The 15,943-nt window shown below is 35.5% G+C and overlaps 3 protein-coding genes across 3 annotated transcripts; 1 reads left to right on the top strand and 2 right to left on the bottom strand.

Annotated features, from left to right (window-relative positions):
* The first annotated feature begins 4,842 nt into the window (after positions 1–4,842).
* Positions 4,843–5,566, top strand: LOC129241288 (larval cuticle protein 65Ag1-like). The gene is made up of 2 exons (XM_054877537.1): positions 4,843–5,084; positions 5,157–5,566. Exons 1-2 carry the CDS (start codon positions 4,960–4,962, stop codon positions 5,353–5,355), a joined length of 324 nt encoding a protein of 107 aa, XP_054733512.1. The 5' UTR covers positions 4,843–4,959; the 3' UTR covers positions 5,356–5,566.
* A 2,396-nt stretch (positions 5,567–7,962) lies between these two features.
* On the bottom strand, positions 7,963–8,409 carry LOC129243111 (larval cuticle protein 65Ab1-like). The gene is made up of 2 exons (XM_054880246.1): positions 8,300–8,409; positions 7,963–8,208 (listed from the first exon to the last, which is right to left on the bottom strand). The coding sequence occupies exons 1-2, from the start codon at positions 8,407–8,409 to the stop codon at positions 8,001–8,003; spliced, it is 318 nt and encodes a 105-aa protein (XP_054736221.1). The 3' UTR covers positions 7,963–8,000.
* Positions 8,410–14,155: 5,746 nt separating this feature from the next.
* LOC129241952 (larval cuticle protein 65Ab1-like) lies at positions 14,156–14,512 on the bottom strand. The gene has a single exon (XM_054878503.1). The coding sequence runs from the start codon at positions 14,471–14,473 to the stop codon at positions 14,156–14,158; it is 318 nt and encodes a 105-aa protein (XP_054734478.1). The 5' UTR covers positions 14,474–14,512.
* Positions 14,513–15,943: the final 1,431 nt, after the last annotated feature.

The raw sequence follows: 15,943 nt of genomic DNA, 5'->3' as shown, positions 1-15,943 counted from the left end.
CTAAAATGCACATAGGTATCTCGTTTAATAATTTTAAAAGTGTGAAAAATTGTGTATCGAAGGAAAGGCGAAAATAAATTATCGTCAGTTAAGAAACACACATCTCTCAAAATATTCTATGCTTTATTTGTAAACGTTCGTTTTTTTTGGAAGATAGGGTATACCTATACTTATATTATTCATGAAAAATTAAAATAACTTTGTTATATTCGTATATTTTGTTTTGTTCAGGTAAACACACAGGTCGACCGCCCTATCCACATGCTTGGTGCATAACTACCATTCGAAAGTGCGTAGGTTCGAGTCTCCATGCATGAAAGACCAAAATGATACAAAAATATTTTTCTAATACCGGTCGCCTCTCGGAAGGCAATGGCAAATCTCGAAGTGTATTTCTGTCATGAAAAAGCTTCCCATAAAAAAACATCTACCATTCGGAGCCGACTGTAGGTCCCTCCATTTGTGGAACAACATCAAGACGCACGCCACAAATAGGAGGAGGAGCTCGGCCAAACAGCCAAAAAGAGTGTAAGCGCCAATTATATATGTATATATATATATGCATGATTAAATTCGAATAAGTAATTAAGTCAATAATAATTTTATCAAAAGTTTTGCAGTTATAATTTTGTAAGGCGTAACGTGTTTAAAGAAAAATTTTAAGGGAAACGTCATATTGAGGTATTTCAAATGTTCAGTGATTAATTTAGTAAATATGCTAATAAGCGAACTTTAGACAAAAACGCAATTTCGTTCGCTGGAGAGGGACATATTCACATACATATATACTCATTAAATTTCAAGTATACCTATGTGTGCAGGTTAATGAACAAAAACATTGATTTTACTATGGCTATTTATACCAAGACCTCAACGACTACAGCGAATAATTTGAGCTGAAGATGACAAATAATATTTTTGTTTATACCTGTGTCTCTTTTATATGCATTTTTCAAGCTCACTGTGTCTTCGGGCTTCGGCTCGAAAAATAATATCCAATCTTAGATTGCAATTAGAATTCATTGAGTCTGTTCAGACAATTTTTGCCAAAATAATTAAAAATGTTAGAGAATTCCAAGCATGTACTTCATTCCTATAATTCACTCTATCTAGCACTCGCCCCAACAGCCTCATGAAAACGGACTTAAACCGGAATATACCACAAAATATCACGTTTTCCTAAGTATTAACCCTCATTTAAAGTGATCTCAGAGTGAAGCTTTTATTTTACAGTTAAATTTTGCTACAAATGGTTTTATTTCTAGAAGCCCTTGCCTCTCAAAAAGCAATGCATCGTTTGGGAAATTTCAATTTCCACATGAAAAGTAATAAAAATGTATAACTTCTCAGTAAATCAAAAGTGGTTTTCGATAATCCAAGTGCATGCTGATTACCGCAAATGTTCATGACTAGCATTTCAATCAGGCGCACAAACAAGATTTTTTTTCGAGATTGGAGTTTGTTTAAAATACTGTCAATATTCTACAAAAAAAATACTAACAAGGTAAAAAAAAAGTTAAAACAAATTGTAATGGAGTAAATAAACAATTAGTCACAAGAGGAAAAAAATAAAAAAAACATAATTTGAGGGTAAGTCTTTAATAGTTTCTTTTAATAGATATAAAGATGTGAAGCTCCATCCAACTTCTTTTGTGATATCATACTTCTTAAGTACACTAGCTCTAACTTGATTAAGGCTAAACATTTTCCTTTAATTTTTAAGTAAAATTTCTACTCAGTGCCGTCAAAAAAATGTGTTTGCTAATAATTGAATTATGTTCTAAGAAACATGATTGCTAAAAAAATCCTCTTCAACTAAACTAAACTAAAGCCTACTTTGCCTAGGCAAGTAATAATTATTGATTCACTTGATTAAGGCCGCCGAGAAAAATGTCATGATAAAAAGAATTTTAGATTGTAAACTGTTTTAGTTAATAATGTTTATGATCACCATTTTTTACAAATACTTAAATGGTATTGAGTCATAAAGGGATTTAAAGTAATTTAAAGAAATCGCGGGTTAAGCTGCTTTAATCACATGCACAAATGAAATTTTATCTTCAAATTATTTCCATCCCCAACACTTTTTCTTCCCTTTTCGCAGGTTGTTATAGGAAGAGTTGCTAGGATAGTTATTTAGTTAGGCTTTTCGGCACAGTTCAATGACTTTGAAAACTTTTTTTGCCATTTCCTCAGAGTGCCATCTGAACTTTCTAAAAACCACTATCTAAGTTATCACTATAAACAATTTATTTAATTTTATTGGGACTCAACCACCCAACTAAATTTTACTACTAGTGACTCCGAGAGCACAGGGCTTTTGTTTGACATCAAGAAAGCATGTCGCTCAATCTAAAGATTTTCAAATACCCTCAAGAACATATCATTAGACTGCATGAATCTCTGAAACAGTTATACAATTAGAGAAACATAAATACAATTAGAGTTAATCTAGAATCCATAAATTTTTTGCGTGGCAAAATCCTTTGTAGATCTACATAAGACATGATAGCTGCTGCCATGATTCAACCTCATATTCCTCCAAATAACTACTGCAGGAGAAATTCGAAGTTACTTTGAATAGATATAACCTCAAGGATTCAGATCAAATGGTGTTTCTCTGAACTCACTCGAGGACCACCTACCCAAAAGTTGGCTACAGGTAGCCAAGCGAATTCTCACCCTCCCTTTGCGCACATACACCCTTCAAGAATGCACTCCCTCGCCATTTGTCAGCGTTGTATACAAAGCTCCTGCGATTTGAGAGCGAAATATTCAGATAAAGCCGAAGTGGAAGGATTCCTCAAGCCACCAATAACGAGCATTATTTACAACCTACCCATCTGAATAAATGTTTAACTTCTTTCAGGGTATTACACTAGTCAGTAGCCAATCGCTTGCTCTTTGATAGCGATTATCCATTGCAGTCAGCCGGGTGCTTAAATTTAAGCTTAATAGAGAGTTAGTCCCAAAAAACACTTACACTAACTTTCCGTCGGCGGATGGCTCATCCGTGAAAGGTTTTGCATCCAACTATTACACGCCGTATCGTCCTCACTTGAGTGGATGAGATTAGATATATCCGGTAGAGGAACGACGTATATAGATGTAAACTGGTTAGTCTTAGTGAGAAGGAACTTGCATCTTCTAAGAGCTTTAAATGTCCCTTAGTCTAGAAACTTAAACCATGCACCTCCTCCATGCACCTTAATCCAATAACGGCGAGGATAACCGCAGCTAACTTATAACACAATTCAGTATAACAGTTAACAGGAGTTAGCCGCTAAAGAAAGTATGGTGTATACTGTCACACTGATTATAAATTCCATTCATCTGACGAAAATTCCATTCATGGGAAGCACAACGTCGATATGAATGAGAAATATTTGTAATCATTCCAATCTGGGAAGCCGAATTAAATGGTAAGCTATTTTATAATTAATTTAAATTCTCTGTAATTCATTGACTTCAATTGTCTCCATTAAGAATAACTTCATGAAACACCAAATGATAGAAAAACTGGTTTTTAATAATGGTGGCTCCTCGTCAGGCAATGGCAAACCTCCGAAGCCTCACAGACAGAGGCACAAGAAGACGAGCCTAGAGCATGAAAGCTGCCTACAAATACGGTGGACCCAAACGTTGGTAATAGAATTGGTCCTTTATGGATGCCATTCTCGGCCTTCCCAAATTAATGCTGAAAGTAGAATCGAGAAGGAAGTCCCCCAGAAAGAAAGGAGGGATTGTTTTAGTATTATAGCTACACCGCTTTATGCAGTAGATGATCGTCGCTGTAAATGCGAAGACATTTTGAATTCTACCTCAACCACCAAACAAAAAACAAATGCCAAACCTCCGAGTCTATTTCTGCCGTGAAGATACTGCCCATAAAAAAAATTATTTGCCTTTCGAAGGAGGCATAAAACTGTAGGTCAGTCCAGACAGACGCATATCACAAATTGGAGGAGGAGCTCGGAACTTCTCGTTATGTTTATTGACAATATACCTGTATACATATCCTCTATTATTCTATAAAATAGAACAATTAATTTATAACTTTATAACGCTTTTTGTAAGGCTCCAGACCGAAAATGGATAGTGAGTTTTCCGTCCAATCGACGAAGATTAAGTGTCTAAGGTTAAAGAGCATACTTATAACCAAACTGGTATAAAAATTATGGACTATTCGCGTCAGCTATGCCCAGGAAATTTTGCGCACCGACTTTAAAAGTGAGGTGTAGAGAAAAAGGCCTTCAAAAATTCAAAAGCACTTTGCACTTCTTGCGAAACATTTCATACTATTAGTCAGCAATATTATATTATTCACCTTTTGACTCAATAAATACTTGGATAGAGGCTAAATTAGCATGTCGATTGCCATATCTAATCATTATATAAAATCTGAAAATAAAAAGTGTACAAAATCAGAAGTTCATACAAAATGAAAAATACCAAACACACACAAATTTTATTTACATATACTATATATACAGTTAAAAAAAAATAAAGCTGAGTTGCATGTTCCATCAGAAAATACGCAGAAACTGTTTATTTTTAAAAAACAAACTGTTTGTTTTTGTTTAAGCCCGTTTGGCTTAGATGATGAATGTATAAATTATAACAAACAAAAAAAAAATAAACTTGTCAGCTTAAATAGTTTTCGGGCACTGGTAATTACACTTACTAGTTATTATTTTTCGACTTACATACATACGTTATAGCATGTCTTATTGTTTGTAATTTTGTTTTTGTTAATTATTTAGTTAGATGATAGTCTATCAGCGTATAATTCTACTATTGTTTTGGCCTAGTCGTCGAAGCACTATAAATTGGTGTTGCATACTTCGTAAGCAGTCATAATTCAACTTCTTAGCCAAGCGTGTGTTCGACGGTGCAGTGCGCAGTAATAAACTTTTTGGAAAAATCCTATAAATCGGAACATACAAATTCTCAGCAAATATGAAAGTCGTCATTACATTTGTCGCATTATTCGCAATCGCCGTCGCTGTACCTATCGACGATCCGTCACAAGCACAAATTTTGCGTTTGGATTCCGATGTAAAACCTGATGGATACTCATTTGCGTAAGTGTTTGCCAAATTTTGGTGGCACCAATGGCAGCCAGCGTTGTAGTTAACTCGAAATTTCTCTTACAGTTTGGAGACCAGCGATGGCAAGACTCATAATGAGGAAGGTCAGTTGAAGAATATTGGTGCCGAGGATGAGACAATTGTTGCACGCGGCTCGTATTCATTCGTTGCTGATGATGGTCAAACCTACACGGTTAACTACATCGCCGATGAGAATGGTTTCCAACCCGAAGGTGCTCACTTACCTAATGTGGGTATTCACTAAATACGTATACGGACACAAATTGATCAGGCGCATCACAAATGAAATATATTTTGGATTGTATCATCTCGAGAAGTGAAACAGTTTCTTTTTTAATTTTTGTATACCTCAAATGTAGTAGTAAAAAATGAAATTGTTGGTTTAAATATGTAAAAAGAATTAGAATGAAAAATACAAAAAGGACAGCCGAAATTATATTTTAAAAATTATGAAATATTTTTCTAATCGCGTATACGAAATCGGGCTATATAAAGCAAAGTGATGATTCAAGAAATATTCCTTAATAACTCTCAATGTGTTATGTTAACATATATTCAAACAATTTAGTTTAAAGTTAAAGTTTGATTTTTAAACATTTTTATGATGCATTATTAAGAACAACAGCTTATCCACTTTTACCAAATTAAAAAAATAGTAATAATAATTGGCGCGTACCCTTCTCTTATATATTTGTTGTCGAGCTCTTGATGCTGTTCCACAAATGGACACTTCCGACGCAAATGGACACAGTTCGACTACTTCCGACGCCAAATTTTACCAAATTGTAATTGTTAAAGTAATCTACGTATTTTGTCATTTTTTATTTCTTCAAACTTTTTAATATGAAAAGCGGCGATAAAGTTACACGTGAAGCGGGTTAATGGAACTGCAACGATTCAATAGTTCAAAGCCTTGTGATTTTGACCTTAAATTTAACATTGCGAAAATGGATACAAAAACAGACGCCAACAGGCGTTATTTTCCTTGAAAAGGTGATAACGATCACCGACTCATGTTATGCAAAATTGTTGGATGGATTTAAATACTATGATGAATAAATTAGGTTACAAAGTGTTCTCTTCTTCAGAATTTTCTCAAGATTTAGCCCTTTGTGACTATTTATCCAAATAAGAAGAAATGCCTCATATGAGGATAGCTCCGAGGTGCCGAGAAATGTTATTATTTGGGGGACATCATAAATTAAAAAAAAAAAACATTTTAATAAAATGCATTATAATCATATATGGTAACCGTCCCAAACCCGTTTGCCAATTGAACTATTTCATATTGAAATTCTCAAAATCTATTGTAAAGGTAATTTGTCTCTGTCAATATATCGATGCAGGATTACTGCATACTGTAAGTTATAAAACCATGGCATATCTCTTCAAAGTTTCTTCAGCAAGTAGCGGCATGAATTTGCAATTAAAAGTCACCTCCGATCATCAGTCGGCTTATCATTGTAATCGCTGTTCGTCAATACTTTCGACACCTTTATGCCATATAAAAACTTTCGTTAACTTAAAACGAGTTAAGTGCCAAGATCTATTTTGGAACTAAAGCAAGCAGCTTGAGTTCTACCAATGAGTTGATTTATGGATTTTACCAGCTCATCGCTGCCAAATTTTCATAGTTTCTTTTAGTTTGGCAAATTCAGTACACACCACATAATCTTTTTCTTTTCCCCCTAACTGCAAAGCAACACGATGAGAAAGCATTACTCAACAATTATTTTATTTGTGACTCTGCATTATCACCTTTCTCAAGATAGGCAGACTTAAGCGCCTTATAAACCTAATGCATCCATTCATATTGCAGCACGCTCCTCGATTCTGGCGCTGACTTCATAATGAAGAGTCAGTATCTAGAGCCCCTGTGCTACTTTGGCTGATGTTGGCGTACTGACCCCTTCAAAACTTATAAGTAATCTGAAAATCATTCAGAAATTAGTTTTTCTCTTATACGAACTTTTCTTAGTTGTGAAATCTTATTTTAGAAATCTTTTCACTCGACTATCGGCCATCAAGATAATGCTGAGAATCGCCAGGTGCTACCGATTCGGATTTACGTCTAAAGCAGAAAACCTAGAATCGTGTTCTGAAAAACAGTACAGGAGGTGGTATGAACGGTATGTGTTATGTTAGTGCTTTTAGAGAATTTAAGACGATAACACTTCTGTCACATTATTAGACTTGAACGAACTGAAAAGATTTTTTTTCGTTTCACGCTCAGTTCACTTAATATTTATTGCTAGTTCGACTCCTTTACTTCCTGCAAAATGTCCTTAATAATCTTGAAGTCCTTACAAAGGAGAAGGAGAGGTTTTCACTTTTATCTTTTGTATTATATAATCAGGAGAGTTATCGACAGCCCGTTTAAAATATCGGAAGTGAGGTGCTTAAGAGCCATACTACAGAGATTGCTCTCCAGATTTAAGTGGTGCAATGTGCATTTAGTGCCAGAGCAAGATGATTATTTGTCAAAACACAGAAGTATGTTAAAACTCACCGTAAAAAATATTTATCAACTGTTCGTCACCGTTATGTCATATAAAAAACCGAGCTTTTTTATGTTCTGGTAACGTTCGTTGGTCTCTACGGAGCCAACTCAATAGGTTTGTACAAATAAAGTTTCGGTGACGTCATCCACCGTTATATGTCAATATTGCACCTCCACTAAAAACCTTGGAAACCGTAGAAATTTCACATTACAGTCAGCCCATAACCATAAAATATTTTTAACTAATCGACCATCTACTTGGTGCAATAATAAACCTTCCTGTAGGAGTATGTGTGCTTTTGTTGTATTTTATGATACTAGCGAGTATGGATTTATTTATTTGCGCATATATTTGCCAAAAAATATTATAAATTTGATACACTCCTAATTTAATGTTCGATTGCAGGTAGCTTGGGGATATGCTCACCAGTGGGTTGGAAGCCATATTCATCTGCTACATAGCTGACCGAGTATTCTTTACCATCATGTTCATCCTTGTAGGTGTAAGAACCGTGAACAACTAGAGCTGGGTGTTCGCTATCAGCATCCTTGACAACGCCCTCTTCATGTCTACTAGTGCCATCGCTGGTCTCCATACTAAATAAGAGAACAAAAAGATTAAATCCAAAACAACAAATATGTCTACAAGTGTGATTAACTGTTTTTTATATAAGCACGCAATTCTTACTCGAAAGAATAATGGTCAGGTTGCACATCTGATTCTGATTTTATGATCTCCACCTCAGGATGGGCAGAAGCCAGTGCAATAACGGCAAGTAGTACAATAACGAATTTCATATTGTTGAGGTTATTGCAGGCTCGGTGAAAGCTTAGAACTTTATGAATGTCATCGAGAATGTTTAGTGTCTATTTATACTAATACTTGCTACTGAATTTTTACTGATCGCTGAGTAATAAAGGATGGATGGTGTTACATCCATAAATTATATTAATCGTACTTGTATGTATGTATGTATATATGTATCCACATTTGTATAACTTCAGCTGGTCGCGCTGCAACCTTTTTTTTGTTGACTTGCACTCGATTTCAAATTAATCTTCAGCTTCTTGCTAATTAAAATGAAGTAAATATACAAATAAAAATTAAAGCTTTTATTATTAACTTCAAAACTCGTTCTCTCCGAGATTTTTACTGCACTGAAAACTGTCACTGGATTAAAGAGTATGCGCATGCATAAAAAACTGGCAAATTTGAGCAACATCAACTAGCATACATATATTATAACAAGATCGTAAAGGCTAACTAACAATTAGAATTCGACTATAAGAAAAGAAATAAAAATTAAAAATAACTGAAAAGTGAATTGAGAGAAAGTTGGGCCGATGAGAAGTAAATAAAAATCTTAATTCACAAATTCGTGCCTTCTTGTATGGCATACTCGTATGCAGTGATGATTATAAGTTAACTTTTAAGGTGGAAAAATAGCAGCTTTTAAAAAAATTGTATACATAAATACATAAAAAGTTTGATTAATTTTTTTCCATTGAAAACTATTTCTTCTTCTTCCTGATTGGCGCGATAACCGCTTACTCGATTTTGTTTAACAAAGGGCGCCCATTGTTTCTTTATTGTGCTAACTGGCGCCAGTTGGAAACACCAAGTGAAGCCAAGTCCTTCTCCACTTGATCTTTCCAACGCAGATTAGGTCTTCCTCTTCCTTTACTGCCACCAGCTGGTACCACATCGAATACTTTCAGAGCCGGAGCGTTTGTATCCATTCGGACGACATGACCCAGCCAACGAAGGCGTTGGATCTTTATTCGCTGCGCTATGTGTCACCATCGTGCAAAGTACCCAAAGTTTACTACATAATCTTTCTCTCAAACGCTCCAAGGGACACCTCATCGGATGTTATCATCGTCCAAGCTTCTGCGCCATGCCTTAGAACGGGCATGATGAGAACCCTATAGTAAAGAATGTTAGTTTTGTTCGTCGAGAGAGGACTTTACTGCTCAATTGCCTACTTAGTCCAAAGTAGCACTTTCAAGGCTGACATCGTTATTGATGTTAATGCTTTTTCCTAAATATACGAAGTATTTTACAACCTCGAAATCATAAGTATCAACAGTGACGTGGGTGCCGATACGCGATTGCGCCGGCTGTTCGTTTGATGCCAGGAGGTACTTCGTCTTGTCCTCGTTCACCACCAGACACACTCGCTTTGCCTCTTTATCCAGTCTGGAGAAGGCAGAACTAACGCTGTTAAGCGCGGTTGTTTAGGCCGATGATGTAAATATCATGAGTATACGCCAACAATTGGAAACTCTTTTAAAAAATTGTGCCTGGCCAATTATGTTCTGCGGTTCGCATCATCTTTTCCAGCATCAGGTTAAAGAAGTCGCACGACAGCGCGTTACCCGGTCTGAAACTTCGTTTGATATCAAACGGCTGAAAGAGGCCCTTCCCAATACTGACGGCGCACCTGGTATTAAGCAGTGCCATTTTGCATAGCCGAATTAATTTTCCATGGGTACCAAACTCAGACTTCATGTGCGTATCATATGGGTAACTCTTTTTTATACTGTCGAATGCATTTCAGTCGATTTTCTGTTCATTGGCCTTTTTCAAGACTTGTAGTATTGTGAATATCTGTTGAAAATTATTAACATCATTTAGAACGTGAACTACTTCGGTATTACTAAGGAAGATCTATCCAAAGAAAGTACAGGGGTATGGTTTTAATATTTGACATCGTTTTAAAAGCCATTAAGCATAACGCAATTACTTCTGGCTTTAAAATTCCATGAAATTTTAAATTTGCCTATGTCATGTTTAAAACAACTTTGACCTACACTGCTTATGGTCCAGTTCGTTAATTATTCTGTCCGTACTATTTAGGTGCTCCATTCCTCATTTTTTACCTGTTAGTAGTGCTAATACAATTCGAAATATTTCGCCTTTTTTTGCACACTTGCTTTTTTTAACTTATTTTTGGTTAAAAGGCTTGGGATCCAAATGCAACCGTATAAATGTTATCACACCACCTATCTGTTCCTAAATAAATTACATAAGTAGGTGAATAGTTTGTGAGCATACCGTAAACATTTTCTTTATGAATTACAGTTGGAATTTGTCAACATTCCATATTTTGTAAGTTTACCATCAATTTGCAAGAAAACATTTTTTCACATACACTTTGAGTCGGTAGAAGTTAGAGATCCCGTTTTCTAGGTGCGTTTTGGATTCATTAATCGTTTCAAATAAATTGCGCAGCGAAATTCGTTTTTTTTTTTCAAATAAATCAAACTTAATAATTTGCAACATTTTTACCATATTTTTCATATATTTGGTAGCATTTTAGTCGAAGATATGTCTGCAAATGATTGGAATGGAATTGAGAATGGGCGGAAAGTAGTTTTCCTAAGCACTAAGGCAATGTTGTTTATTACAATTAAGGTCACGAGATAGAATTTCAAAGTTAGAGAGCTCGTCTACTCCCAATGCATCTGACCTGAAAAAGTGCCATTTGAGTCTAGCGAAAGCAGGAAAGCGGCAGATAAAATGCTCGGTACCATCATCTTCTTCCAAATAAAATGTACGAAGTGAAGTGTCGATGATGCCTATGGTGGCAGTGATGCTTATATGTACCCATGGAGTGTCCCCGGGACTAGTCCTATCAAGGCTCTTATTTCAATCCTCCTCTGTTTCAGAAGGAATTTTCCGGTCCCATGTCAGGCCTTTTAAGGAAGCACTTGCTTGTTTTGAAAGGTTCTCATGTGATTTATTACTGAGTGCCTGATGTACTCGACTATGTCCGCTATGTTTGGTCTAAAAATTAGTTCCGGTCTAATTGGGCACTCTAAAGAAATGCAGTTCACCAATTTATCAGGTAGTTCGTTCCCTTGAACGCCTCAGTGTCCCGGCACCCACATTAATTTAAGCCACATTCCACCTTACAATAGAGTTCATGCTCATATTACATTCCTGCATAAATCTTGAAGCATTGCTAGCATTTTCTAAGGTCTTAAAGTGGCTTGAGTATAAATACGGACCATGATTTTAATTCCTGACCATCTTTCGCCAATTATCCTACTGACTATTATTAGTTTTATATGTCGTCAAATTCTCCTTTGATTTCTTATTTCTACTGCATGACACCGACTGAATGAGATAAAATAATCTTTTCTATAAATAAAAAAAAAATGAATTAAATCGATGCAGAAATAAATTCCTTTATTTTTGATATTTCTTTATCGTGGGAATATCCAAATAAAATCAGCTGAACAGTCAATTCTTGAATGCCTAATTGTTAAGAACGTCGAGAATCGATGTGTCTTGAGTTTGGGTTGTTCAGCAACATTTTAGGCTGCAGCCCTACAGAATGTCCAGTTTTTGGTCTACCAATTCTTTTTCTATCCTTAACTGAACCAGTTTTGTGAAATTGTTTCACCAAAAATGCGATATGTTGCTCTTAAAGATTAAACATTTCCATAATAAGTTTCAATAATTTAATCGTGTAAAATTGTTCATCTGTCTACTTGACAAATGTAAAAGTTGGCGTAAAAAGAGAATTTATCAACTACTGACACTCTTGAACGATGACGTCACTCTTGAAAAATATGTTTTTGAAGTGAAAACTTCTTTAGAATCATTGGGAGTGATTTGAGAAAAGGTGAAACGAAAAAAGCGACACTCTTGGCTACGAATATTACATATAAATGTAGCGACGAACTAAATAACTTTTAGGCCAGCGCCGACAGCATGGCGCGATAGCCGAGCGGCTAGCAATGTGAGCTTCCGATCCAAAATTCTTGGTTCGAATCACAAGAAAAAAAAATTTTTTATACAGTTATTTTATTTTATTTTATGATATGTTTATGAGGAGCTTTTTTTCATGGCAGAAATACACTCGGTGTTTTGCCATTGCCTGCTGAGGGGTGAGCGCTATTAGAAAAATAGTTTTCCTTAATTTTGGTGTTTTCACCGAGATTCGAACTGACGTTCTCTCTGTGAATTCTGAATAGTAGTCACGCACCAACCCATTCGGCTACGGCGTTTGTTTAATTTTACTGATACAAAAATGAGGAAAAATATATGAATAAAGTTTGCTTACTGTTTACACATTTTCCAAAGGTGACGGAGAACCAAAAAAAAAGTCGATTTTCAAACAAATACGAGTGCATATGTGTAATTGTGTTAGAGTTTCGGTCACGCCCCAGCAAAACCTGCGTGCATATGTGTTTGTAACATTCAAAAAAAATGTAATTGTGTTAGAGTTTCGGTCACACAGGTTTTGCTGGGGACGCTCATAATAGCAACCGCGTGTGTATTTTTATATTCGTAAATATTTTCATTTTTAAATATTTACCGCAATTATGCCGAAAAATAATACAGAAAAGTGTCGTAAGTATCGACAGAAAAAAAAATCAATAAATAGCATCACGGAATTCATTCACGAAAATTTAATAAAGTATACACCAGAAGTATCGCGGATACTTAGAAAAGATTACAATAAAGTTCCAATGATTTTAAGTGGCGATTTTATCGTAAATTTTGCATTGGGCACAGGGGTTCCTTTAATTGACGTTCTCAATACAACATTCAATTTAAAAATGTGTAGCAATCGCACTGAATCGACAACACGATCCAAAACAACAATTGACGCGGTATTTCAAAGATATGTTGACAACATCGAAACCAAAGCATTTGTATCATATTTTAGCTATAAAATTGAAAACATTGAGGATGAATAATAATAAAATGAAGAAAATAAAATATGAACTTTATAGCAATATTATAATGAACCTATAATTATCCCGCCCCTAATGCTGCTTTCGTCTCATTCTCTCTCAGTTTGTTTTACGGAAGGTTTCACTTCTATCGCGTCTAACCGTTAGACTGGTACTTTTTTTTTTTTTAAAGTTAACTCTAAATGGGACTTAAGTGTGGTTATTGACCGATTTCGTCCATTTTGAAGATAAAATAACCAAGAAATATATTAATTATATATATGTATGTATATCTAAATGCGTATATATATATCTATATCTATATCGGTTCCTGAATGCTATTTCGTATAGCCGTCATATGAACAAAATTATAATAGACTTGTGCAAAAGTGCGTGTGGTTATAAAAACAGCCCTAAATAGCAAAGCACAAACAATACTCAATTTTGCTTAACAGGCGGAATCTGTGAGAATCGCACAAACTGTTAAGTTTTATACCATACACTCTGCAATAGGAAAAAGTTGCAAAGTTTAGACTATCTTGTTTCCGGTGATCCTGACTTCACTTAAATGCAGTCTACTATATTATTTATAAATGGTTTATGGAAGGCTCAAAAATGAGTTTTTACCCATATTTTACACAATTCAGTCTATATGATTGAAATCTTTCATTCTCCTTTCAAGTCACAAAAGCACAAAGATAAAGTGTTGTATATATGACGATCATAAGCCAGATAATTAATTCTCACTTCAAACCATGAATTTTCACACACAACTAAACATATTTGAAATTATAAAATTATAATTAATTTATTTTCATTTCACCATAATCTTCGCATTAATAATCTAGTTTAACTAAACAACTGGAGCAACGGGCAAGTGAGCGCCTGAAGGTTGGAAACCGTTCTCGTCAGCAACATATGTCACGGTAAATTTCTCGCCAGTCTTCTCATCCACCCACGAGTAGCTACCTTGGACGACGATTCCTTCGTGGTCAGAGCCAACATCCTTCAGTTTTCCAGATTCGTCCTTTTTGGTACCATCACTGGTTTCCACTGAGTATACGTAGCTTTCGGGTCCAACATCAGAGTCCAATTTGACGATTTCAGCATCGGGATTGGGGCGAGCGAAGGCAACAGCCAAAAGGCAGGCGAAGATGATGGCGGCTTTCATGATTATTTAGTATTTAGCTATGTTGCTGCAATAGACGATATCAACTTAGTGGATACCTTTCTCTACTCACTCTGACATTTTATACCATTTCCAATGCAAGCATTTTGCTAATCGTAAACTGATAAAATGAAATTTGTTTGCTATATCAAATCTGGTTTTAGCTATCAACTCGTTATGTCTAGCAGACTGCTTTAATTCTATTGCATAAGCTGCACTTTAAAGTAGAATACTAATTTCAAAAATATTCACATTTCCAGTTTGTCAGTCTGTGTAAAGCCGTATTCTCAAAATATTTTTTTCCGTTATTGCAACAACTAATCTATTGAGTTTTGAGGGAATTTGACATGCATAGACACAAACGTTTTTGTCTACAACTTTTGATGCCGAATTTAATTGCATTTATATTTAAATCACTAAATACTTGCATTTTAACGCATTTTGAAATTGGAATTCTTTTCGCGGCGAAGAAGGAATTTATTAATATTTTGCAGAATAAAAATAAAATTTAGTATCCGATTTTAGCTTCGTTGTTTGCCACTTTATTGCACTTCCAGATTAACCCGCAATATCTTTAAGTGCCAAAAATAATGATTTCTGTAGTTCTTCTAAATGGTGCTTTAACCACTGAAGCGTTGTTGACCGACATCAAAGATATGCCTTGGATATTGTTTCTTTTGCGAGCAAACTGTCACAAATTAGATATACCAATATTCTCCACTTAGTCCTTCCTAAATAGGGACCACCTCCCTTTACTTTTACGACTGCTATTAGGGCCGCGCCAAATACGTTCCTGTAAGAATCACATAAAAAGCGCTTCGATCACTCCAAGGATCACCCAATCGGATGCTGTCATCGTATAAACCTTGTCAGACTTTGAGGCATATAATCCGTTTTGTCGAAAGCTGTTTTAAAACCGATTGGGATTGTCGATCGTCGTTTTTCGGCTCTTAGTTAATCGATAAAAATGTAATCAACGAATTGATTACCTCAACCAATTATATTCATGTAATCGAGATCCCATCTATGTCTGTCTGATAAAAGCGTAACCGCCATAACTTAGTAACTATTTGACCAATTCAATTCCAACCAACTCGACTCAATCTTGCGTTGGTTTCGTTAATCTGTTTTGACTTCTGACAGGGTAGGCAATTAGCCTGCCGCTACCATGCCTAAGTGTGTCGCTCGCTCCCTTTTGCTGGCGCCACTGATGCAATGTGTAACTGTGTGGCTTTCTTTGTTGTTTGCTTGTTTTAGCCACCACAATGCAAATAATGTGCCGAAACAGGGAAAGTAGGTAAATTTGGAAAAGTGCTTTGGACCATGCTTTACGTGGGACTCGAACTCGCAGCCTCTGGGATGGCAGACTAGTGCACTTACGCTAGACTACCGAGGCCTTTTATAGGCTTATAATATCTATTATACGCAATATATTCAATAAAATGTATTGTTACTACCATTAGCTATAATGGT

Source organism: Anastrepha obliqua, chromosome 3 (assembly GCF_027943255.1).
Source record: "Anastrepha obliqua isolate idAnaObli1 chromosome 3, idAnaObli1_1.0, whole genome shotgun sequence".
NCBI lineage: Eukaryota > Metazoa > Arthropoda > Insecta > Diptera > Tephritidae > Anastrepha > Anastrepha obliqua.
Note: the sequence above shows the minus strand (reverse complement) of the source record. Positions and strands in the feature narration are given on the sequence as shown.